Raw genomic sequence first — 27,118 nt, 5'->3', positions numbered from 1 at the left:
CGATTGCAGTCTGACTTTGTTTTCTCTAAACATCAAATAATGTGCTACAATAATAATAATCGACTTCTTACAATAATAGACTATACCGTAATATAAAAATGCATGTCCTATATCTTCCTTCAAGATTATTTGTGTTTCAGCAAATATTTGTGGGTGAAAGGAGCAAACCCATGTCTAGAACCACTAGAACCCCACACGGCAAAAAAGGGACCATTTTACTCTACAACAGATGGAAGAGTCCAAGAGCTTTTTATTGATTTTCTTTAGTGAGGCATTGGGGTTTTGACAATACAGTTAAAATAATTATCTATCCAAAAGTGCCCTTGACACATAGAAAATAAATATTTGAATCAGACACAAGTGACAGTGTTATTTTCCTGTTCAAAATAAGTAAGTTTAAAAGTGTGAACAAACCTGTCAAAAAGTTTAAAGAAAAAGGGTCTTGAAAATGTTGCTTGATCTAACATGTTGCCTGAATATAAAATCCTATATATAAGCGTGTTGCTTTGGCATTATAGTTAAGACCATAATACATTATAATAGAAAAACATTTAAAAAGCAGCAAAAGCGTTATTTTTCATCATCTCTAAATAATAACTTTGTAAGTTGCTGGAAGCAGTTCCATAAATTGAAGTTCAGTCATTCTTACTATAAAAAGAAGAATTCTTCCGATGTTAAGAATATGTAACTTTGTCATTTTGTTTCACTCAAATTATTCAGATGCATTAAAGATAGGCCTGATTTTGTCCTAAATGTGTATGTATCCCCTCTTAGTTAAAAAAAAAAAATCAATATCAGTGATATTGTGACTGAATGACAATCTCAATTCAGTGTCAAGGAAATACGATGAGCCCTCTTAAGTTATGATTGACCACACCATGATCAGATGATGAGATGTGAATTTTAATAGCCTACTGTACTCATTAAGTTCTACAAGGGTTTGGCTGCTGTAAACTATAAAGTGGATTAAGGTTGTAAGAATTTGACAAAAGAATGATTTCATCAAGTAAAGATGTATGAATTGTAATGGAAAGATAAGGGAAGATTTTAAGGAAAATTAAAGGAAATCAGAGCTTGTTGGATAAAGTGTTTATATTCTGTAGACCATTTTCACCATTGGATAATTATTTCCTCATTGTGTAATGGATGTTGACCCGTACAAATATCACACATAATTAATTCCTTCAATTGTTTCTTTGTTTCCTCCTATGTGCTGATACAGATGATTATTTAAAACAGACTTTTTCTATCAATGTAGGCTATATTAACTTTGTGATGTTTATACAAGTTAATACAAATACATTCATGTTTACATTCACACACTTAGTGCAAAAATATCACAACTTTGAGTTTAAAGGTCCCATGCTCTTTGGATGCTTTTATATCAACCTTAGTGGTCCCCTATTACCATATATTAAGTCTATTTCCAAAAATTGAGCCTTGGTGCAGAATTACAGCCCCTAGAACCAGTCCCACAATGGGGGGGGGGCAAGGTGGAGGCTGGGGGTGTGGCCTTGACCAACCACCACTTTGCTTGTTTGAAAGCCATGATGTTTCTTTCTCATGGGACGGCCAAATTCTCTGGGTGGGCAAAGCAAAGAAAGAAAAGGCAACCTTGCTCCATATGACCTCATAAGGAGCAAGATTCCAGATTGGCCCATCTGACCTTTCATTTTTTCAAAGGCAGAGAAGGATACCCAGGGCTTGGTTCACACTTATTGCCATTTCTAGCCACTGGGGGACCATAGGCAGGCTGGAGGAACTCATATTACTCAATTATATTTCACTTCTAGATTTAGATTAAAGGAGGCAGAAACTACAAAGAGTATTAGTCAAATAGAAACAATGATGGCTGTTTCTCGCCACCTAGTGGCTGAATCTTGCCTTCACTTAAGGTTTTCTGTACTACAATCTGTGGAGTAAAAGAACCAATACCATGGCGTAGAAATACTATATTACAAGTAAAAGTAATTTATTAAAAATGTAAATTATAAAAGTATTAATTACAAAATGTACCTAATGGAAAAAAAGTAAAAATACTCATGCTTAATTGCCCATTTCAGAATAATGTAATGCAAGATAAGATAAATTAATTTTACATTTAAATTAACATAACATTTAAAAGTTGCAACTGGTAGAGGTTGGGCTGAGTTTTGAGTTTTTGAGAATGAAAATACTGATTTATTTAGAATATTCTCTGATCCATCTCTAAAGTTGGAGAAGACAAGACAATGACTGTGCTGACTACTTAATTGGCAAGGAGGACTTTCTCATGACTAGAGATCCAAACAGCATCTCTGCTTTTTCGGCTTCTTTGAACTGCAGCAAATATTTCTCAGAAAACATTTTTCGCTTTAGTTTCATAGGAATTTGCTCTCGGAGATGTGACTCTCTGCAGTTGAGTTCACACGGCCTTGACAAAAATGTTATCAACAACCACTCTGGCATGCTGTAGCCTGCAGCACTTTCACAAAATACACAAAATAGCATTGTGACTCCTGGGTCTGACAATCTAAGGGATTTCTGCCAGTGGCTTCCTTTTCTGACTGGTGATTATCTAAAGTAAGTCTAACTGGATCAGTGTCTGTGCATAACAAACCTTATGAGAGGAAAAGTGACTAAATTATCTGTACTTTCAGTCACTTTCTGACAAAAACAAGTGACACATGAACTATGTCATTGCTCTTAAGTGAAGCCTGACTCCACGGGAATATGCAGAGAAAATGCTTTCTGTGTGAACTAGACTCTCACAGCATTCTAAAATGCACAAAGACACACACACACACACACACCTTTCATGTATTTATATATGTATATTAAGAAAATGTCATGATTCGATTCAGTATCGATTTTTTTATTCAAAATAATTTTTCAATTAAAAAACGATTCTCATTTAAAAAACGATTCACAGTTTGTTAATGTAGTTACTTTTCCAATGTGATAGTATAGGCTACACGCCAATACAAAACGAAACAAATAGCTTTAGTGTGTGTTACTGTTCCTTAACAAAAAAAGGAACAGTATATTCCTCAATTAAGGAAAGTCTTAACTTGTAATACAACAAAATTGGCTGACTAATTAATGGGACACACTCACTTTTCTACTCTCTTGGTCACGATAAGTCATTGCAGTGTTCCTAATGACCAGTAGATGGCAGTAAAGCAACAGAAAGGGAAAAACCCGTCTCCGACACTCTCGCGTTACTTGCAACGTCACGTCATTCCATGATGGCTGAAGATTCTGGCGGAGTACTTTTTAATTTCTCTCATATCTTTTTTTTATTCTCTGTACCTCAGCTTGCCATAGAGACATGGCAGGACCCACAAGCCCGTTAAGTGTCCACAGATCATTGGTGTCGACATGCCCAAGAAAGGGAACCGAAAACGGCTGAAATTTAAGGCCAGGGATGTTTGTTCGGAATCAGGTAGGTTATTTTACATTAGCCAGCAAGCTAGCCCGCCCACTGTTAGCACTCCACAGACAGCTGGAATTGAAATTATTTCCCACTTCAATTTACAACGTCACAATTTAAATAGCTAGCTACGTGAATCCAATGTTATACTGCATCATAGTTGAATTGAGGACTCGCTACGGTTACCTTTAGTGCTAGGCAGGTAAATCTAACGTTAATGCTGAACAGGTAGTTAGTTAATTAGTTAGCTAGTTTATTAGCTAAGCTAGCTAAGTCAAATACAGGTATAGCTAGGCTACACGGTACTGTCAGAAAGTTAGTGGTCACAGCTAGTTAGTTCTGCTGATATATTTTAAAGAATTGGGACTTCTAAACAGTATAATTATTAGAAAACGTCTGTTTTTCTAGTGACCGTTGCTGATTATGCTGATGCCGACCCAGCCGTTGTGAAGTCAGGAAGAGTGAAAAAGGCTGTTGCAAATGCAGTTGAACAAGAAGGTAACTTGTGATCGGTTCGGACATCAGTCGCTGCTATTGGCCACATTCGGACACTTTCGACTTGACGCAATTTCCGGTCTTTTCGTGGTACTTTACGTTTCCGATCGTCACCAAAAATGTTAGCAAACTTGATCTACACCCATCTAGCTAACAATCTACATATGGATTAACAATAAACTGTATGCACATGTACATTTAAATGTGTAATTAGTATATGAAAGTGACTTTGATGAAAAGAAGTAAGAACGCTTGGGCGACGATGTTTTCCTCTCAGAAAGTTTCTCTTTTTACTGTACTGGAAATTAAGGAGCTTTTATTGCATACTTCAGAGTTGTTGAAGCATGACATTTTTTTGTTGAGGACGGAAGTACGATCCTGTACTCTTTGACAGCAAGAGGCTCGTTCTTAATGAGCCAGGTCTGCGCAGAATTGATCACCGGCGATCGCTGCCCGTTGCATGCCGGTTAGATTTGTCTTTTTCTTTTCTTTAATTGACACTTCAGTATACAAAAAATCAGATAAGCAATACTAGCACACGAACAACAAGTATACAAAAGTAAGGAGATATATAAAAACTACATACAATGAAACGACAAAAGAAAACATTACAGACAAAACAAAAAGTACTAGAAGACAAAAGTGTAGTGAGTCAGAGGTCTCAGGAAAAAATACTCTACATTATCCACAATTTTAATACTTTTCTTGTTATCCAACGCTTTAAGGGACTTGAATAGAGATTTAAATTCCATGAGAAAAGGTATGAAATTAGGACATGAGTTAGAAAATCTCAGTTTGTGAATATAGAATTTTGCATACAGAACAACAAAATGAATTAGATACTCAAGCACCATTATCTGAATTATCATAGTAGCATATGATATTATTAAGGTTAAAGGAGTAGACAAAGTTGGTGGGTTAGAAGCAAAGCCCTTCTCCAATTTATGTTCTCGATTTTTGATCTCCACACGAACTTGCCCCTTGGCACAACTGGATTCTTTTCCTGAAAAATTTGGCAAATATGCTTATTGTTATACTTTGTATTAGTTCAATTCCATCCAATGATAGTAAAGGCTGTGATATATAATGTGCATCATAGGTTAAGTAATTTTTTATATATATTTTTTAAAATAAAATTAGTCTATCAAGTTAAGAGTGACATAACTGGTTCTTGTCCTTCCTATTCCTAGTGTCATCTGCCAATTTGGAAATTTTAAACTCTTTACCAGATGTTGAGATACCTTCAACACTTGTGTCAGATATTATTGTAAGCAGCAATAATTCAGTGACTAAAATTAATAAGAAGGGGGAGATAGGGCACCCCTGCCTGACCCCTTTTATTAATTTGAAATCTCTTAGAGGTATTGAGATTAACTATAACCAAGCTATTAATGTCTTTATAGAACATATGGACAATGTCTACAAAATTATTTCCACAGCCAAACGCTTTAGGGGTCTGTAAAAGAAATTTTTGCCCAATTGTGTCAAAGGCCTTATAAAAGTCCAGAAACAAAATAAGTGCCTCAGACTCTGCATAATCCAACAAATCTGAGTCTGATATTACAATTTATACCTCAATTTTTCATAAATCCTGTTTGAGTTTCAGCTATAATAGTCTAGCCCTTTCTTTAATCTGTTTGAGCAAGCTAAAGCCAAACTTTTATAATCTATTGTTGTCTTTATCAGGTTTGGGGTTAAGAGATAGAACGCCGTGCTTCATTGTAGCTGTCATCGTCCCGTGACTGATGTGTTCTTTGTACACACATAAATTACGGGGATGTTCCCAAAAGAATATATAAAATCCAACAGATAGGCTGTTGATTCGTAGAGATTTGCCCTCTTTCATTGAAAATAGTGCATCTTTAATTTCATTAACTGAAAAGTCAGATTCACACATTGATTTAAATTTCTCATTAATTGAAGTTGTGTTATTTTGAACATTATTTAGGAAATTGGCACAACCATTTGCATTAAAATGTGATTCATATAAATTCCTATAAAATGTGGTGACAAAATTAGAAATTAACTTTGAACCTTTTAGAAGGAACTCTGCCAATATCGAGGGCTCTTTTTTTTCAAGAGAAAAAAAGTAACTTGTGTTCTTTTCCCCTTCTTCTAGCCATTTGGCTCTTGACCTAATAAACACTCCTTTTCATTTAAGTCTAAATAAATTTGGTACAGCTGTAGCTGGATTTTTCTTATTTCAAGTTCTTCTTCCAAAATGTTTGCTTTTGCCAGTAAAAGGTCGAGTTTGTGTATCAATTAAGCTTCTACCCTACTTTTTATTTTTTTTTATTTCTTACTTCTTTTAATAGCAACACATCTGACTTTGTATTTAACAAATTCTCGTTTTATCCTGTAGTTGTCGTTTAGGCCGTCGTTGAGGAATTCATCTGCTAGTTTCTTGATAGTCATTAAAGGAACCATCCTTTAAAAGAGAGTTGTTAAATTTCCAAAACCCTTTAAAACCTGAGGTCTCCTGAGTAACACATCAAAATAATCTGTTTATGGTCAGTTAATGGGGCATAAAGATGATTAACTTCTTTCACAAATTGAAGAATAGATGATGAAATCAAAAAAATATCAATTCTAGATTTTGAATTAAGATTTACACCAAGTGAAGTCTTTGGTACTGGGATTGAAGAAACGCGACGCATCAGTCAAGGAGCGGTTGGAGCAGAGAAACGACACAAGGTTGTTGCTCTGTGAAAATTGGTATGGCGTAAGGGGTCTCTATCTCGTCATCACGACACTCATTAAAATCACCACAAAGAATTATGTAAGAACCCTGGTATTTATTGCCCAGATCCTTCAATTTGGATGCTATTTCATTAAATAAGACCTTGTTAGAAGCATGGGAATTAAACCCGTAAATATAACAAACAATAACGATAGCATTGTCTTTAATTATCAGTGTAATCCATCTATCATCTTGAGAAGAAACAGATTCAAGAATGTCCACTTTAAATTTATTTAATAAAGTCAAAACCCCTACTGAAGGATTAGTACCATGGCAAAAATGAACTAAATTACCCCACTGAGTCTTTCAGAATTTTGCATCTGAGTCACAAAAATGTTTCCTGAAGTAAAATAAAATCCGCCTCAGTTGTCTCACAAAAGAAAGATTGCTTTCCTCTTAGTAATATCCCTAATACCTCTGGCATCTGAAGACATAACATTTAGACAATTAAACATAAAATCCATAAAAAAGAATTCACTGGAAAAAAGGAATACCTGTAAATTGCTTGAACACCAAAAGCCTTGAACAGTGCTAAATCCACCAAACTGGAGGTGGAGATTAACAACCATTTAAAATGGCATAATAGATGGTGACAGAGAAAGCAATGTTATAGCCTTCACAATTAGTTTTCATCATAAAGATAAGTATTATAGGGAGAACTAATCAAGTGAAGGATAATACAGTTTTTATGTAAATATGCTAACAGAAATTTGGAGGGGGAAAAAAGGTCCACTTTACAGGCGATGCGCAATTCATCTTGAACACGCCTATTAATGGGACTGTACCACAGCAAGGAGATAGGGGTGTCCGGTCAAAGTTAGTGCACGGCTAATTTACCCGTGATGGCGTACTTTAGCCGGCTCTTGTTAATAAAAGATAAATAAACCGTTGAAAGTATATACTTTTAAAAAGGTAAAAGTTACACTTTAGTTTTACACCATTACACATATATAACTCTTTACTTTACACACTCAAGGTTAAGATAAAAAGTACACATAACATATTACAAGAGGGGTAAAGGGAACAGACAGACATCTATGCACAATAATAATAAAAACAGGTACAGATGCGTGTTCTAGAGTGTTTCCAGAGTTGGGAGGAATATCTTGTATCACTAAGTGCAGGGTTTGTTAAGGCAGTTAAAGTTGTATTCTTTGACTCTGTTAATCGTCACATAAATCTGTACATAAAATTTCTCAGCCAGCGTGTGAGGTGGGAACATTTAGGTCCATCACTGGTCCATCTTGGACACTTCAACATGATTCTAAGTGCACCATTGTATGTCACCTATATCTTATTTATTTTTGCTTTACTGCAGCTGTGCCATAGGTGAGCTGTATAAAGTGGAGGACAGTATTCTCTGAAAAGAGATTCTTCCGTACACATAAAATTTGCATGCCAGCATATGTGCTTGTCCATACAATTTACAGCACCGGCGCTGTATGTCATCATCGTCACAAAAATTAGCTGAAAACATTAGTAGATAATTTTTTTTATAATTGATATTATATAATGAACAGATATTTTGATTGAACGTTAGCTGATAAGTGCCCGAACGTGTACACAGTGACTAGAGTTACAGTCACACATTTCTGTATATTTATGATTTGAGATTACAGTCTCACTTGGCTATATCTGCTTAAATCAACACTGTGTTTCAGTGAAATTACTCCGCGGCCTGGAAGCCTCTCAGGGTGCGGTAGAGGAGGTCCTCTCGTCTTCAATGAGTGTCAGTGCTGACACTTTGGACAGCAGTGATGACCTAGACCGTGAAGAAGATGGAGAAAATGAAACTAAAGTGGCCCGCAAGAAGAAAAACAAGAGGAGAAAGGGTATTATTTGTAGTTTGTTTAAAGTATGCACATAGAGGAATGAGTCTAAAATGGTGGCCTCAATATTTTGTGCAACCTTGACTGTGATGTTTGCGTGTTGTCTTCCCAGAAAGCAGTGAGAGCGGGGATGGGAGCGAGTATCCAGTGGATATTTGGTTAATGCTTGCCTCCTACATTCGGCCCGAGGATGTGTGCAGATTTGCTCTAATCTGTAGGAATGCCTGGACAGTCACTTGCACTGCAGCTTTTTGGACCAGGCTTTACAAAAGGTATGTGGTGTTATTGATCAAATGCGTGCAGTTGTGGTGTTATTGATCAAATGCGTGCAGTTAAGGGTTAACAAAAGTTTTGCAAATGTTATGAAGTGTTGTGTCAAATGTTATGAATTTGAAACTGAATTGAATGAAATACTGATTGGATTTTGGTTGATTGGTGTATTCGTTCTCAGACTAGTTTGCCGATTCACTCAAGAGCCAGAGGTAGTAAACGTGCTGCTGCTTCTGCGTTCCATGAGTTCACTTTATTCATTTCTTAAACATGTACAGTACAAAATAAATGATAACGGAAAATACCATACATGTAAAGTTTATAATTTATTGTTAAATTTAGGAACATATCCATCATTTTCAGTGTTTATCACAGGATACAAAATCTTGAATGTGGTCCGATAAATTATTAAAGTAATAGAATAAACTGATACTTTTGATAATTAACATGTTTTCCTCGCTCTCCCATCTCTCACAGGCACTACAAGATTGATGCTGACCTGCCATTCCGTCTCCAGCCTGACTGTATTGCCATTATGTGCTCATTACGGGCCCGTGTGATTCGCTCCCTTTTCCATTTGTATGAGCCTTTCAGCTTGCGTGTCTCGAAAATTCCTGTCTTGCCAGAATCCACGCCCACAACCTTGGTCAACTCCAAGGTAAAGAAACTGATGTTGTCAGTCACTTAACTATACGGATATACCAATTTTGTGATATCCAGTCTATGTACAATGCTGCTCAGTTGACTAAAAAGATGAATAAAAAATCATCTTTTGGAAATTGATCTTATTGCCTTAATTAAAAAATGAGGAAAAATCCAACCTAAGGACAATAATTTTCTTTGTGAATAAATAATGTATTGTAAATAAATAAATACTCTTCCTTAAAATACAAGGGGCATGAGTAATTCCCATAGAAGCAGGCAGATTTTTACTTTTAAAGGCCAGTTATTTCATTGATCCAGGATACTATGAATCCTGATAGTTCCCTTGGCCTTTGGAATTAAAATAGCCCCACATCATCACACACCCTTCACCATACCTAGAGATTGGCATGGTTTTATTTCAGTTTGTCTAATAGCTGGTTTGATTTGCATTGAGAGATGATATGGAAAGTACCCCATGCCATGGCTGCGCAGTAGTAGTCAATATCCATGACGTTCCACTTCCGGGATTGCTCTCGTTCTGTTTTCAGATGTCTGTTTCCGGCTGTCCTGTTACCTTCCACTTTCTTTGTGTTGTAATTTTAAACTGTGTTCAATTTATGAGGACTACAGTTAACCTTTTCTCAGATCTCTGCAGGGTAAATCCACACAGCTAGCTAGACTGTCTGTCCAATCAGTTTTTTACACATGCACACATGTTCACCAAAACAAGTTCTTTCCGAGGCTATTTTGCAGCGGCACTGTGGCTCCGCTCGGTGATTAGAGTGGTTTAAAGAAATGATAATAACCAAGAGCAAGATTTTTCCCCCATCCCTGAATGCTGTGTAGCCTCGCCAGACCCTCCTCCGTAGCGCTGTGGAGGAAGGTCTAGCAATGTAAGACTAGCGCAGTAGTGATCAGGCAGTGGAACCGCAATATCGAAGTCCCGCCCATAGACCCACCTGACCAATCACGTCTTAATCACAGCTGTCAATTATGACGTTTTCACCCCATTTTTAAAACATCAAATTACTAATTAAAACCAAAGTTATGAGATAAACACTTTAGTGTGATCAAAAGTACCTAAAATGAGAGAAATTGCACTTTAGGGAAAAAATTTTGACGTGAACTTTGATTTTTTTAGTTTGGCTCATGTCCCCATCCGTTCCCATGGAGGGGGTAGGATTTATGACCTATACTGCATCCAACCACTAGGGGGCGATCAAGCTATGCAGTCTATGCATCAACCTCTGATTTGTATTCATGTAGTCTCATTTCTTTAAGAAACTCATGCATGCTTGTATGTAAAACTTAAACTAGTGTTTGGAAAATTGATTTCATCTGCTTAATGTTTCCTCTTGCAGTGTTTACTGTTCTGGGTCAGAAAGGTGTCAGGGACTCGGCCTGAGTCATTGTGGGAGTTCAACTTCAAGTTTTTAAAGCAGGTAAAAAGGGTTGTTTAAAATCAACTACACTTCTTTCCCTAATATGATAACATTTTATGTAGTCAGTAATAGCCGGTCGTTGTTGTTGCTGCTGTTGATGTCATGTATTTTTTGTGGTCATCTCCATCCCAGCAGGGACACAGTAAGAATGGTTGTGCCAAGTCCTTGTGCATGCCCAGACAATACAAAGAAGTCCACACAAACCCAGACACTGACTGCTACATGCTTCAGGTCACCACCCTCAACTTCATCTTCACCCCTGTGGTCATGGGCATGACGCTGACCCTGGTTAGTAACTCTTTGGTTTTAGTGGATATTGGCTTCTACTTCATATGGAGCACCAACCACTCTTTTAATTATTTGCATGTGTTACCCTGTAGTTGACCTCTGTTGGTAGTGATAGGTCGTGAAAAATAATTTTTTATTGACCCCTAGAGAGCAGGGTGTAGTTTTTATGAGTTAGTCTATAAAGTTTGTAGGTGTCTATGACATATAAAAGCTCACAATGAATGAAGAGAGACACAGTCTTAGGTGAATCAAGTTAAAAATATCCAGAATCTCCCCGCCTACTGGTAACATGCTTGTTGTGATATGCTTGCAATTATATTTTCATTATTTTTGCCAGTAGTCCGCTTTTGCTTATATTATCTTCTGCACTAAGGATTAAAATACCATTTCTGATAATGAACTGCAAAAAGTAGCATTATCGCCTCTCCTTATCTGAACTGGTCTGTCTTTGTCTTTCTCATAGTTCACAATCAATGTTAGCACAGACATGCGCCACCACCGCGTTCGTCTGGTCTTCCAGGACTCGCCACTTCAGCGGTGGAAGAAGAAGGTGGATCAGGGTGGGACCCAGGTGGTGTTGGACCCCGTACACAGTGTAAAGCTCATGGACTGGTGGCACCCACAGTATCCATCCTCACCCTACACATAGGAGTCCTGCCCCCACAGCAGAACGTCACACCAAGAACTCTGCTGTTATCCCGTACACTCACCAGAAATATGATATTGGATTACGCTCTTATGTTCATTCACATTTTGATCATCATTGTTAGATTCTAAAGAAAGCCAACATTGACTGGCCTGAGATGGGATGCAAGCCCACCTTCTAGTGTCAATATCAAATGTGTTTCATGCCCATCAACCACTGCAACCTCCACACCCTACTTAGAATGTTATTTAAACATCAAAGCTCTTCATGGATGTAAATCATGTAGCGCAGAATTGTCCAATATGAACATTATCCATTATTCCAGAGAGACTGGGCTTGTTATCTATACAAGTGTGTCCACATAGGGACATAGCAGTCCCTCTACTCTACTCCTGAACTTCAGCAATGCCTTAGGCCTAGTTCAGATGTGCACAGGTACTTTGTCAAACCGGGTTTTTTGCTCCTTTTTTTCTTAAAAAAAAACAAACAAAAAAAACATGTCAACTAAAGCATTGTTTAAAAGAAATCTCTAAAATGAAACACCTGATATCCAAATGAAAACACAGTTGATGCTGTAAACAGCATGCCAAACCAAGAGTTGGCAATATATCCTAAAACCTAAAGGCTTGTTGGCAATAAGAAGCCTGAAGAAAACAAAAAGCTATTAAGATTGGTTTTCGGTGACCTTCAATGCAGTTTGCATGTGGACGAAATGCCAAAATGCATTTAACAAAAGCAACATTAAAAAAAAAAAGCACCCGTGGATATGTGGGCTAAGCCTTAGTCTTTCTGAAAACATGGAGAAGAAACTAGAAGATCATAATCTGAAATCGGTGATTATTTTTTTTTTTATACCTGTTTATGAAAAACATATTGTTTAGTAGTTTCTCACTTTGGAGAGCTGGGAGGAATCTAACTTCAAATTGTTTTCCATTGCTATTTCAGACTAAAGTGCATAATGTTTTACTATATAGAAAATACTGTGATTGGATCACAGTGATAGTTAATAGATGATAAATATTGACTTATTGCTCAGGCCTGACAGAGGGTTGTGTACATTTTTAGAGCTACCAGGTGCATAAAAAGATTCACAAGTTGGCCATTATTTTACCTAGACAACATGTTTAACATGAATGTTGAACCTACTCATGGATTACCAGGTGGAACATTTGAACTGCCCTCCCTTGGTTTGTTTTTATGCTTATTTGAAAATTTACCTAAATGTTAGTGCTGTCAGTTAAACACGTTAACGCAAACTCATTTTAATGGCGTCAATTTTTTTTAGCCTAGCAAACTTTGTAGTTTTTTCACATGCTGTTTAACAACTAGTAACGTTAGAAAAACTACAACACCACACCGGATCTAGCTTGACCGGAAACAACAGGCACACCACACACAAGTGTGAATGACTGCTCTAAGTGAGAGTGTTAGTGTGAAATTGACTACAGTAGGCTGTTGTTTTTCAATAACAAAACATTTGCGCAAAGCAAGCCGATCCACATTTCCATGTTGATAAGAGCATTAAAATGAGAAAAAATAATCGGACAAAAAGAAATCAAGGGACATTTAGAATAGATAAAAATGTGCGATTTTTGTGCGTTAACTATGACATTAATATGATTAATCATGATTAAATATTTTATAATATTTAATCGTTTGACAGCACTATTAAATATCTTGATTTTTGCATTGGTTTGAATTTTGACAATATAAAGTGTTTCATTCTTTTAGAATCATGATTTTTTTTCTTTGTTTTTTTTTATTCAAGGCAGCTTGACTTTTTACTGAAGGGTCAAGGAGATGATTTACCTCAGACCTTAGCCACTCATTTGGGCAATTTATTTTTCTTTTTTCTAGTGTGTCTTGGTTAAAAACATCTTGATTGGCGGCTTCTCAACTTTAAATGGCTCAAAGTGTTTTAAAGTGGTCTTTCTAATGAGTGTTGAATCATTGTAATCACATACTTATGATTGGGAGAGAGTTACCATTGACATTGATTTATCATCGTCAGACAACATTATTTAACTTGGATTAAATTGCATATATCAAAATAGTGTCAATGAAAAAACAGTTGATTGTTTTATTCGTTTGTCTAGTTTTGTCAGACAAGTTACATTGAAAAAACAACTTTACTGGAATAAAAACTGAAACTGACCATTCCAAATGCCTCCAGTCTCACGTCAGGAAATATTACTTTGCAATATATTATTTGGGGATTTTGCCTCCCTCTTGTTGTCATACTGGATACTACTTGTGTGCGCCAACAAAAAGGCTTGCCTTCAGATATCTTTTATATGCAAGAACGGTTTCATGCGGTTAGTGTATTTGTACCATTGAACACGCCATATTGTTTTCAGACCAGTTAAACAAACCGAGAGCAGGACGGCAACATCCTGAAATACAGCAGTAAGGAATAAGGTGTTTCACATGATGAATATCTGCATCTAGCGCAAATAAAATCCCAAACCATGGCCTCGAAAATAATACTAGGCCACTTCTCTAAAACCGATAGAAATGCAAATGTATTGGCTCATATTGTTTTGCACAGGGTTTCAAGCCATCCCCTGCGTTCTAACGCTGACGTTTTACACAGCAACGTAATTGGCACTAAACTGCGTGTCACAAATATAAAACAATATAGAAGTAGACTGAAAGAAGCGTCTCAATTGCAGGCGGTAAAAAAACGAGACAGATGAAGTTATCTCCCTTTAGTCGTGTTGGTCTTGGAAGTCGTTGGCTAAAGTTAGAGGACCTCGTAAAACTCTATACTGTCAACAGGCATCACGTAATCGCCTCAAAATACCAGTCTGTCGAAGCTATGAGGAAAAACTACGTTTCCCACAAACCCATCTGCGTTTTGCCATTGGTGGTGGCACAGGTGACTGCAGACGCTCCGAGTTGTCACAACATCTCGACGGACAAAACGAAAACAAATTAGCCTCCGAAGTGCCCGCGTTGGTACACGCTGTAGCAGTCTGTGGAAATACAGAGAAACTTCCACTCTTAAGAGTGGTTTTCCTTTTGAACACGACTTCTTTTCCTGAAAGTGCCTGGCAGGATTGGTATTATTAGAACGCATGAGAGAAGTGGGCACGCACTTTTCGTGGACCTGACTTCTTTACTGCGTTCTGTCTGACCTTCAGAGCGGGTAAGTGAAATGTGACCACCGCCACTAAAATTTAGCTTATGCTACAACACCACTACCTCTGGAAACCCCGCGATGAATAGTTTATGAAGTGCGTATTTCCCGATTTATATGCAGAGTCTCACAATTGATTAAGTTTAAAGTGAAAAGTAGCCAACTTGATCATTTGTCCTTAGGAAATTAAAGGCAACACTGTCTTGTATTTAAATTAAATACAATTAAATACAGCTAAGTCATCGCAAAAATAGTTAAATAACTATTCCTGAATTCTAGACGAGACATGTAACGTTAGTTACATACCTACGCTATCCCCGCTAGACCTTAAACTTATCATACAGGCTGCAAGCATCACAAAGTACAGTGGATTTGTTAGGAATTTGTGTCCAGCTCATGAGAATGTTTATTATGAATGGTAATTGAATAATTGTTGACATATTTAAACATCCACGAGCACATGTTAAACGAAATAGACTGTAAATTTATTTTCTCAGATATTTCACAGTACACCCCCCCCCCCCCCCCCCCCCACACACACACACCCTCAAATATAAGGAATTATCACAAAAATCCATTAACATAGGGCTAATAGTATTAATATAATAACCCTGACATTCAGTTGTTTGTCTTTGTGACTGGGACACTAGTACCTCTTTGGCACCGACTGGGTCAGACCATAATGCACCACTTTACTCTTTTTACTGTCATCAGTGGATAGCTTCCCCTCTTGCCATTTATAAGCAGTAGCCAGGCCGGTATCAGTAACAAACACCTCAGCCCTGGGGTATGCTGCTATGTATAAGCTGTGACTATAAACTGTGCAGACCATACTCTGCTGCTTAGTCAATTACTTTGCTTGAAAGACCTGCATGGTGAAAACATAAAAATAATGAAGGCACCACTGACCATTTATGCCCTTTTGCTCCCTCTCAGAGTAGGCTTTATTTACAGACTGTGTGTCCATAGTAATCCACCTAGACATCATGATATAAAGTGTAGTCCCAGTCCATCTGAATTCTGTAGGCCGACTTGCATGCGTCCTACCGTATGTATGCAACCAATTGTTTGATATCACACCCTGGTCCCTGATCCCTGACCTCTTTGCCTTGTCTCTGTGATCATCCATACCATTCTCCAGAAAAAAAACAATCAGAGTCATAGGTCACAGCATAAAAGTCTCAATAGGACTGAAAGCTTGTCACTGAATAGTACCCTTTCGTCAAGGTTCTGCTTATGTTCATGACTTGTCTACTTTCGTTCTTAGTGCATTTCTAAGAAAAAAGAAGTTTCCCTTTAGATGCCAACGTTAGCGCTAATCCAGTGATGACCATGTTGTGTTACAAGACATGACGACAAGTAATAAAGTGAGTTACCAGAAATAGAATATTTAGACCTCAGCGATAACAATAAACTATGTATATGATTGTTTGTCACATCCATTGTAAATGGTCAGCATTTATGTAGTGCTTTTCTACCTTACCGGACAAAGTGCTTTACAATTGGCTACTCATTCACCAATTCACACACACATTCATACACCAATGATGGCGGAGCTGCCATGCAAGATGCTGGCGCATAGAATGTGAAAGATGGATTTTGAAGAACTGCAGCCGTGGGAAGCCACAGGAAAACCCCAAACAGAGCCATATTTAAACAATTAGCAATTCAGAATCTGTTTATTGACTTTGGGTAGGTAGAAAGAACTTGTGTGGTGTTCCTTTTAATTCTGCTCTGTCTTCAATCGCTTCTAGTAAATTGAGTTTTTCATGAGAAGTTGCAGAGGATCACTGGATCCAGTCACACTGACAATTTAGGTGTCTTTGTGGGAAGTGTATTTTCCAATATGTGTTCCAATATAAAAGGTAGACAGAAATGTGATATCGCAGGACACTTGAACTTCCACCTCTTTGTTGTTCACTGTAACTGAGACACACACAGATGGGCATTTATATGCATGGAGGCAGGTTCAGGGGCAGGTTTTGATGCATTATTGTAGTTTGTTTGGCTCGGACACGCAGTACCTGTGCAGTAACATTCACGTATTTAAATACACAAGCTTTGAGGGAATGTGTTGTTAATGTGTGTTCAGGCTGTACTGCGGGACTAAGGGTTTTTCCACATAACATGGATTCAGAGTTGCAGCAAGTGAGTTAGTTAAACAGCTCTAATATGGTCACAGCGGCTAAACCTGAATTACCGTTCTCCCGAAAGGAAAAAAAAAACCTTTATCGCACTATCTCTGTTTGGATTCTCTCTGGCACTCCTTTTCACCACCTTTATCTGCCTTCTCCTCATTACTTGAATCCATGAATAAATGAAAACATTTCCATTGTGTAACCAGATTTAAAAAAAAAGATAGATCTACTGTGCAGCAAGAATGGAACGAAGTTGAGCGGGAACTGTGACACTAATGTAGTGCTGTCCCATATTAGAGAAACTATTGCATTATTTTCTTGTAATTTTATCATGTGCCTCTTGGCATGTTCATATACTGTTTTTAAGAATGCTCTTGAACTAAAATCCTGTCAATTTCAATTAAATTCAATAATTACAAAATTATAAAAGAAATTAAAATTCCCTTTAGATTTAATTGTCAGTTCCTTCCATTTCTGCATTAAAACTGTCATACTAATGATACCTTTTATGGATGTATGATGGGGTGGCAGTCTTAGGTAGTGCTCAAATTTAGGATCCTAGTGGCCTGAGGGTAGAAGCTACTCATGAGTGTCCGCCCACCCTCACCACCTGGGGTCTTCCCCTCAGGAGGCAGAGGATCCACATGCCCAGGGAGGTGTTCTTAGACCTTGCCACATGTTCTTGGGGTTGTTGCCCTCCTGGAATTGTAGTTCACTTTCTTCCCGTAGTTCCTTATTGCTCTTCTTACATTGTGGGCCACTGCTTTATAAATGTCAAGGTTTCAAATAGATCATAACAGGTTACTTACAATATCTGCTGCCTGCCACATAACACAGGATCAGAAAATATTTAGGATACAAAAGTTGGACCAGTTGTAATGACCAGTTGTGTTATTGAAAAATAAAGGCATGGTGTCTCTGTAGCTGTTAAGACCTTAACCTACGCCCACTCCCTCTCTCATTGCCCACACGTGTGTGTGTGTGTGTGGTGTGTGTGTGTGTGTGTGTGTGTGTGTGTGTGTGTGTGTGTGTGGTGTGAAAACAGTGTTAACACGGTCATGAGTGGGACAGGTGCACATAGAGGAGTCAGTGGGGTTATGGAGTGCACACAGTATGAAGAGTCAGGGGTTAGTAAACACACTGTGCTGCGAGGTCACAGTCAGCAAGGTCAGAGGTGACCGACCAACATGAGCAGCGTTGATGCCTGGCTGACTGACTGCAATATGCGACATATACTGTACAATCTAATCACCTTGTCACAGGGTGCACAAATTAGCACTAGCTTTTAATCCTGTGTGTATGGAAAAGTGTGTGTGTGTGTGGGGGGGGGGGGGGGGGTTCAGCCCCATTGGACTCATGTCCGCTTGTAAGTGTTGGAGATTGAGTTCATTTTCTTCAGGTAAACAAAGGCAGCGGTACACAGGCACATTGAGTAAGCTCAATGGATGTACTCTAGTGTGAAAGAGCATCAGGTGTGTGTAAACATTGCTCCATCCATTTGCCATATGCACGATCTCCCGTGACCAGTACAGTGTATTTGCCGCTTTGTGAATAGACTAGGAAGCAGTAAATGAGGAAGTGTCTTCATGGTGGTATGGATTTCCCTTAAAAATAAAAAAGCCAAACAAAAAGACCAAACAAACTGCTGTGTCACTGATGCTCAGACTTTTTAAACCCCAGGGAATGACAGCTTGGCATGTGCTATGTGACAACATGACCCATGATCTATCAGAGGTGAGTGTGGGTGGGGTGATTTAGGGCATGTGCTGAATGTGTGACTCCACTTCCTCATCTTATCTCCATTCCACTGTTTCATATCCTCTTTTGACTGACAGACAGTAGTGATGGTCTTACACAGTCTCTTTTTTCTCTATAAGAATGGTGTCTCAGCTACATCTGCGAGAGACTGCAGCTGGCCTGTTGTGTACGTTTGGACAATTTGCTTGTTAGTATGAACTGCAGGGGTGTCGTTTGCAGTTGAAGCTCTTTGCAGCTTTAGCTCTTAAAGGCCCACAACAATTTCAGAATTATACATTCTCCTTATGAAGATGTTCATCAGTCATCTTAGCTATGTTTTTTTTAGACATATTGGGACATACTGTTCACTTACAAATTATCAAATCTCTGCAATTGTTGAAAAAAGCTTTTCCTGGAAGCAAGCAAAACATGAATAATATGAGTCAATTGAACTTGGGTCTCTGGCAGTTTCACTTCTTTCAAGAAATCGTGTCTGTTGATGTGTATTGTGAAATATCTTGAAATAATTTGTGATTTGCTCCAAGAAAATCAGATTTAAAGGCTCAATAGAGCATTGAAAATTTTAAGATTCTGAGATTTTTCCATCTGTTTGTATTTAGCCCCCACACAAAGTCAAACAAAACGGTCGGCATTGCTGTTGAAAGTTTGTAACAAGTGAACATTCTTTCTTACTTACTAGGAACTATTATGACCTGTGCACTTCCTTAATGATATGCCCTCCGGGCTCCTTAAACAGGTTTTCCATTGTGCAATTCTTAGTATTCTTTCTAGTAGCTTTAGACTAATGGCAAAAAAAGAAGCAGGCTGTCTCTCACAACATTTATGATAAATTTCAGTCTGGTTTTGTATGAGGATGTAAAATAACCCACCGATGAATTATGACATAACTGTGCGAATATACTCATGTTGGATCTCATGGTCTTTGTTTTGGAACACCTTGACTTATTGATTAGGGTTTCCCTTGTCTTGAAGGGGTGGTAAAGATTGGATTGGGGGGGGGGGTAATTAAATAACAGCTAACAAGTCAGTAGTGAGAGTTGCCCTCAATTAAAATGTATCAGTAACTGTCAGGATTTGTTTTTTCTGCAACCCAAACTGAAGAATAAAGTAATTTACTTCACAATGTAATGGTATTTCTTAGTTTATAAAGGTCACAGGGGTAACATGTTTCCTGTGAATATAAATCAATTAATCCTATTCCTATACATGTATGTTGCAAATAGGCTACTCTGGACCCTTTTTCTTCTTTTTTTTTTAAAGCGGACCGAGCCATGTGTATCCATTTCAATGCATTCACCCTAAAGTTCAGAATACAGGTGCGACTGGGTCTAACATTTGGACCAAAGTGTCTTATATAAGTTGTAGTAAATGTGTTCAGTAACTCCCTCATTAAAAGAAGTATAAAGGACAAAGGATGGGTTACCTTTGCAACTAGGGCTGGGATGATGTAATTGTTTTCTAAGAAGAATGCACATCACATGTTAGTCAGTCAATCAGTCTGACAGACAGTTATTTCATTTGTAAACAAGCACATAACATGTATTTTCAGTATTTGTATGTTCAGCATGTACAGTCCCTGACAAAAGTCTTGTCGCTTGTGTACAAATTGACCTGAAGTGCCGCTGAAATATATTTCTAATCATGATTTATTTACAAGAAATGGCTCATTTTAATCCCAACAGCTTTTGTAATAATGTTTCTGTGCAAAAAGAAACTGTCAAAAAGTATTCTAATATTCACAGCTTGGTAAAGCCCATTGAGTCCATTTTTGCAAAGACATAAGTGTTGTCGCCTTGTCATATGAGCTTCACCTGTGACTAATAATGGATCAATTAGGTCTCAGGTGTGTATAAAAACAACCCCAGTACACTAGACCTTCACATCAACTGCAACTAGACATCTGCAAACATGCCTAAGAGTCACCCTGAGACTAAAGTTTTGATTATCAAGAGGCTGAAGACCAGATCCACTGCTGGTGGGGCAGACACCTTCAATGTGTCTCAGCGTCAAGTACAGAGGATTAAAAAAATATTTGAAGACACTGGAGATGTTTTTGACAAGCCCAGGTCAGGCAGACCCCGAAAGACAACTGCTCGAGAGGACCGTTTGTTGGCTCGAAAATCCAAGGCCAGCCCATTTTCCACTGCAGCAGAGCTCCACCAGACCTGGTCCCCTGAAGTCCCGGTGTCAACCAGAACGGTTTGTCGGATTCTGTCTCAAAATGGCCTCCATGGTCGAATCAGTGCCCAGAAGCCAGCACTAAACAAAAGACAATTGAAAAACCGTGTGGCATTTGCCAAGGCCCACAGCCTGCTAAAAGGAAGGACGCTGGAGAAGTGGAAGAAAGTGGATTTTTCAGATGAATCTTCTGTTGAATTACACCACAGTTGCCGCAAATATTGCAGGAGACCTACTGGAGCCCGCATGGATCCAGGATTCACCCAGAAAACAGTGAAGTTTGGTGGCGGAAAAATCATGGTCTGGGGTTACATCCAGTATGGGGGTGTGCGAGACATCTGCAGGGTGGAAGGCAACACCATTAGTCTCAAATACCAAGAAATCTTAGCTACCTCTTATATTCCCAACCATAAAAGAGGCCAAATTCTCCAGCAGGATGGTGCTCCATCGCATACTTCCATCTCCACTTCAAAGTTCCTCAAGGCGAAGAAGATCAAGATGCTCCAGGATTGGCCGGCCCAGTCACCAGACATGAACATCATGGAGCATATGTGGGGCAGGATGAAAGAGGAAGCATGGAAGACCAAACCAAAGAATATTGAGGAACTCTGGGAGGCATGCAAGACTGCTTTCCTAGCTATTCCTGATGACTTCATCAATACATTGTATGAATCCTTGCCAAACCGCATGGATGCAGTCCTTCAAGCTCATGGAAGTCATACAAGATGTTAAATTTGAATCTAACAGCACCACTATTTAATTTGCTGACATATTTTAGTATTTTTAGTAAATTTGTTCAATTTATGTATAGGCGACAAAACTTTTGTCTTGCCAAAATTTGACCTTTCTGTCTTGTTTAAATAATAAATCTTTTTTTAGTGAAACTAATTTATTTCAGTGCATTGAACGTCATTTGGGAGGGTTTTAGCTTTTCATATGAGCTATTTCTTACACCAATTGATTAATTAAAAGTCAGGTTAATAGCAGATGTTTCTACAAAATAGATAAGAGACATGACTTTTGTCAGGGACTGTACATGTATTGTTAAAATATTGATTCTAGGGAAAAGAATTTTAAAAACGTCACAAAAAAAATCACGATTTTTGATTATTTATTTTTTTCCACCCATATTTGCAACTATGTATAACTACAATACATTGCTTACTGGCTAAATATTGGACAAACCTGTACTGAAACATGTTGACAGTAGGAAATGCTGAGTGGTTGTTGATGAATGCTAAAGGAATAACATTAGCTACATTACATAGGCTAGCGTATTTAGCTTTTTCATCCTGGGGAGTACGGGAAAATAACTACTAGGGTTGGGCGATGTCCCCTAAATTGGCTGCTGATGATGTTTACAGTAAAACATACTGAACCATGATATTGTCATTCCGACTAAGTAGCAAGATAAAAATTCAATTGTGATTATTTCACAGATCCAGTTTTTTTTTTTTAGTCTTCCCCTTAACATTTAAAGGAATTTACAAGTATGTGTGTGTGCTCAAATATGGCTTCTGGAAATAAAATAAAGGATGAATATGAATTAATAAACAAACATTAATTAAGAAGTCCTCTATATTTTAGAATTACGCAGCAAATTCACCAGGAGTCATTCTTGATGTACAGTCTACTATCTCAAATATCTCTCTCAGAGAAGAACAAGGATGATTGGAAATCTGTTGAGTTTTCTCGTAGTGGTGCGTCAAGTGCAACGTACAGTAGCCTACTATATTGACAATTAGATTGAATTCGGTATTGATGACTCAAACAATAATAATGGTAATTCCAGTAAAATTATTTGAAACTTGTTAGTGAGGACTAGATTAGGACTGTATTTAAAGCTGATTCTGGTTTCCCACTTTGCCCCAGTTGTGTCTGTTAAAACACGGACGGAGACAACTTCTCTCTTTTGATGCTTTATTACAATCAAGCAACAGTACTAACATGGGCGTGGGTAACTCTGCTATGGCTGTGTGTGTGGTTCTGCAAAGAAATAACATTGTAAAGGCTATCATACACAATGCATAGGAATCATATACAGGATGCTAGTAGCACATAACTTAAACCCACTATCAATTCCATTATCTTAATGCAGTGTAACTGGAGTATGTACCTAAAATACAAACGTGAGTAAGGGCGTTCAACAATCGGCATTATAATGCATCAGCCAGGTGCAACCTTGTCAGCAGGTGAAGAACACAAACAACATCATTAGCTAACTTATTCTAGGCTATTTCAAAAGTGCCAGAATTACAGACCAACACAACAGGCTTAAATTAACTAATAACATAAGTTATACGACTTACAGTTCTCAAGGACTCATACACACACACAATTTCAACTGATTATCCTGCGACGGGACAGCTAGTCTTTTATTCCTTTCTCTCACTTTTTTCTCTGTGTGCCGTGCACGCCCGCTCGCGGAGTGTGACGCGTGTAAATGTAAATGTGCTGTATTTATATAGCGCTTTTCCAGTCTTAACAACCGTGTCCGTGCTATTCTCTGACATGCACTGACAATCACACCTTATAGACGACCTTTTGTACAAAACTTAAGTAACAAGCCAAGTTTGTAAAATGTAAGGAGTAGAAAATACTGATATTTGTGTTAAAATGTATGGAGTAAAAGTAAAAAGTTGTCAAAAAAATAAATAGTTAAGTAAAGTAAAAATATCAGAAAAATCTACTTAAGTACAGTAATGAAGTATTTGTAAGTCGTTACTTCCCATCTCTGGTCTCCTGATAGAGCTCCAGACAGCTCACAGCGGGTCTGTGAAGGGGGACAGGCTTCTGAAGTCCGACACAGTTGGACCAAATTTGCAATTACCCATCAATTTTCGTAAAACGGCCCATATTTGGGCTCTACGTAGTGGATTTCTTGCATAAATAAGTCCCAGAAGTGAATTTAGTGATGAAATAGCAGACGGAAAATGTAAAGCTTATATAATATAAAGTTTCCAGTTGTTGCAGCACTTTGCACACCTACAACTTTGAATGACTTTGAATTTCTGATTGGGCGTGCCAGCTATCTATGTGGGAGGGTCCAAGCCTGTCTGTATCTGACAAGGTGGGGGACGTCGCTTCACGATGGTGGCTCTCCATCGTGATGGCTGATCGACATGATATCGTCTATCATCCATACAACCCTAATTACTACTGTTGCTGTATATTTACATAAACACAGTCTTCCCCATAAATTGGTAATCTCTTATTCAAACCTGTGTGATATCACTGCTTAGCTGAAGAACTGAATGGATGCTCCTTCTTCAATCAATAGCAGGTGCTCTTCTCATTTCAGAAGGAGTTTTATCTCCTGGAATTAGTAACACTGAAAACATCATTGATTTTTGTAGCAGCACTGCACTCTGTCTGAATTTATTGACATTTCTTTGGGGAAATCTTGTCTTCCTCTCTGTAAGGTTAGCTGTAGTCCGTGGCAGAATCATCTGTAGTGGAACTGTATAAGGTTGTGTGTGTGTGCGTCTGTGTATAGAGACACAGCATTCCTTTGTCTGCACTGCTTAATCAAAAACTGTCCCCATATTTGGTCAGAGGACAAGAAATGGATGCTGATCTGGCACACACAGCACAGGAGAAGTGCTCTTGTAAACTCATCTTATTGATTATCGTCCTCTTGACCCCTCCTTGAACGCTTCCTGTGTTTTCAATTGTTTCAGTCTTCTTTTCCTTGACATTTCAGCTTTAGCTCTCTGCAGCTCCCTCTTCTTCTCAAAAGTCTGAAGGGCTAAAAAGGCACAGCTACATTCTTCACACTGCTAGTTAGTAGTTTTCAATTAGTGAGAGTTGGGGGGAGGGGGAAGTGGAGCATTTTGTCAAAAGCAGGTTTTGGTGTGTGACAACCGTAGTGAAATACATTTTGTGTTTGATTTGTGTACCTTATCTCACAACTCATCTCATAAATGTCTTCCATTCCATCTCACCATACATGGTGACTCTTGGCCACGCAAAAAGAAATGCTGTACAGCAGGTTGGCTGGTTATTGCACTACTCTGTCTCTATTACACACAAACACATACAGTGGGGAGAACAAGTATTTGATACACTGCGGATTTAACAGGCTACTTACAAAGCATGTAGAGTAGAGCCTGGCCGATTTATTGGCGCGTCCAATAAAAAAAAAAATATATAAATATATATATTACTCATAAATAACTACAAATAACTAATCTTTTTTCTAACGTATATATTTTTTAAATTTCTTTATTTTTATTATATTGGCCGATATATCGGCATATTGGCTTTTTAAATAACCAAATATTCGTATCGGCCTTAAAAATCCGGTTGGGCTCTAATGTCTGTAATAAATGTCTGTAAAGTCTGTAATTTTTTATCATACGTACTCTTAAACTGTGAGAGACAGAATCTAAAACAAAAATCCAGAAAATCACGTTGTATGATTTTTAAATTATTTGCATTTTGACAGTATTTGATATATCAGAAAAGCAGAACCTAATATTTTGTACAGAAACGTTTGTTTGCAATTACAGAGTTCATATGTTTCCTGTAGTTCTTGACCAGGTTTGCACACACTGCCGCAGGGATTTGGCCCACTCCACCATACAAACCTTCTTCAGATCCTTGAGGTTTCGGGGCTTTCGCTGGGCAATATGGACCTTCAGCCCCCTCCAAAGATTTTCAATTTGGTTCAGGTCTGGAGACTGGCTAGGCCACTCCAAAACCTGAGATGCTTCTTACGGAGCCACTCCTTGGTTGCCCTTACTGTGTGTTTTGGGTTGTTGTCATGCTGGAAGACCCAGACACAACCCATCTTTAGTGCTCTTACTGAGGGAAGGAGGTTGTTGGCCAAGATCTTGCAATGCAGAAAAGCATCCCCAAAGAATGATGTTTCCACCTCCATGATTCACGGTTGGTATGGTGTTCTTGGGGTTGTACTCATCCTTCTTCTTCCTCCAAACAAGGCGAGTGGAGTTTAGACCAAAACGCTCTATTTTTGTCTCATCACACCACATGACCTTCTCCCATTCCTCCTCTGGATTATCCAGATGGTCATTGGCAAACTTCAGACGGGCCTGGACATGCGCTGGGTTGAGCAGGCGGACCTTGCTTGCACTGCAGGATTTTACTCTATGGCGGCGTAGTGTGTTACTAATGTGGTTGATGGTTATCTTTGAGACTGTGGTCCCAGCTCTCTTCAGGTCATTGACCAGGTCCTGCCCTGTAGTTCTGGGCTGATCCCTCAACTTCCTTTTGATCATTGATGCCCCACGAGGTGAGATCTTGCATGGTGCCCCAGTAAGTAGGAAAACTTGCAAATTTGGCAGTGTATCAAATACTTCTCCCCACTGTAGCGCTCTGAGTTGGCTAACATCCCAACCACATCAGACGAAGACACCTGTCCACACACTCAATCAAGCAAACTCCAACCTCCCATTGTACATAGATCACCACTGTTGAAGTCCTTAATACTCACTGTACACAACTTGAGGTTACATCAGGTTGAATGATGTAGCACTTATAGTATGAGGAAATGTTTGTTTTCATTGTGATTGTTTATTGTTGAAACTTGTAGAACTTTCATTGAGAAGATACCAAATATTTAACTCTGATGTAGAAGATAATGTGTGTAAAATGTCATTTTTTCTATAAAATGTCCTTTTGATGTGAAGCAAGGTTATAATTGTTAACGAAAGCAAAAAAAATAACAAAAACTAGGTGGGAAAAAACAATGTTGTTAACTGAATTGAAAATAAAAAATATAGCCGCAAGCGGCGATTCGTGGATTCAGAACTTTTTTTTCAATAAAGACTTTAAAGTAATTTCACACGTGGTCCAACGTCGTTATAAAACATGTCCTGCAAGCTTTGTAACAATTGGACAAACAGTGCACTTTGTTTAAAATGTCTACAACTGATTTGTCAAAAACATTTATTTTCAATTCAGTGTGATATGTAGCTCAGTTCAGCTCACGACAATTTGAGAAAAGCAAATGACCAACACAAACACAATTGCTAATAAAGCTGCAAGCTGCAATTCCAAGCTCAAAGGTATTGTGCATTTAAAGTGCCCCTTGTGGTCAATTTGAATGAGACTTGCAGTGTACAGTGGGGCTCGAAAGTTTTGTCACCCCAGGTAAAAAATTGTATTAATGTGGAT

At 38.2% G+C, this 27,118-nt stretch overlaps 2 protein-coding genes and 1 long non-coding RNA gene across 7 annotated transcripts in view; 2 read left to right on the top strand and 1 right to left on the bottom strand.

The window, feature by feature from the left end:
- Nucleotides 1-689: 689 nt before the first annotated feature.
- LOC116688329 (uncharacterized) lies at nt 690-25,531 on the bottom strand. The gene is made up of 3 exons (XR_004331758.1): nt 25,426-25,531; nt 17,531-17,537; nt 690-706 (listed from the first exon to the last, which is right to left on the bottom strand). It is a non-coding gene; the product is annotated as an uncharacterized LOC116688329 (long non-coding RNA).
- On the top strand, nt 3,180-13,926 carry tmem183a (transmembrane protein 183A). Of its 2 annotated transcripts, none has more exons than XM_032514304.1 (8): nt 3,180-3,424; nt 3,821-3,910; nt 8,309-8,479; nt 8,589-8,748; nt 9,224-9,404; nt 10,753-10,833; nt 10,969-11,121; nt 11,585-13,926. In XM_032514304.1, the coding sequence occupies exons 1-8, from the start codon at nt 3,361-3,363 to the stop codon at nt 11,768-11,770; spliced, it is 1,086 nt and encodes a 361-aa protein (XP_032370195.1). In that variant the 5' UTR covers nt 3,180-3,360; the 3' UTR covers nt 11,771-13,926. The 2 variants fall into 2 exon arrangements, with proteins under 2 accessions (XP_032370195.1, XP_032370193.1); XM_032514302.1 differs by having other exon boundaries at nt 10,966-11,121.
- Nucleotides 14,582-27,118, top strand: part of tfeb (transcription factor EB) — a 41,299-nt gene continuing 28,762 nt past the window's right edge. For 2 of the 4 annotated variants that reach the window (XM_032514296.1, XM_032514292.1), the window contains exon 1: nt 14,588-14,915. The gene's annotated coding sequence lies outside the window, so the exon portion shown is untranslated. Of the gene's footprint in view, nt 14,916-27,118 lie in introns of all 4 variants that reach the window. The other 2 variants (XM_032514295.1, XM_032514294.1) reach the window with 2 other exon arrangements.

The sequence above is a fragment of the Etheostoma spectabile genome, chromosome 4 (assembly GCF_008692095.1).
Source record: "Etheostoma spectabile isolate EspeVRDwgs_2016 chromosome 4, UIUC_Espe_1.0, whole genome shotgun sequence".
In the NCBI taxonomy this organism is placed as follows: Eukaryota; Metazoa; Chordata; class Actinopteri; order Perciformes; family Percidae; genus Etheostoma; species Etheostoma spectabile.
Note: the sequence above shows the minus strand (reverse complement) of the source record. Positions and strands in the feature narration are given on the sequence as shown.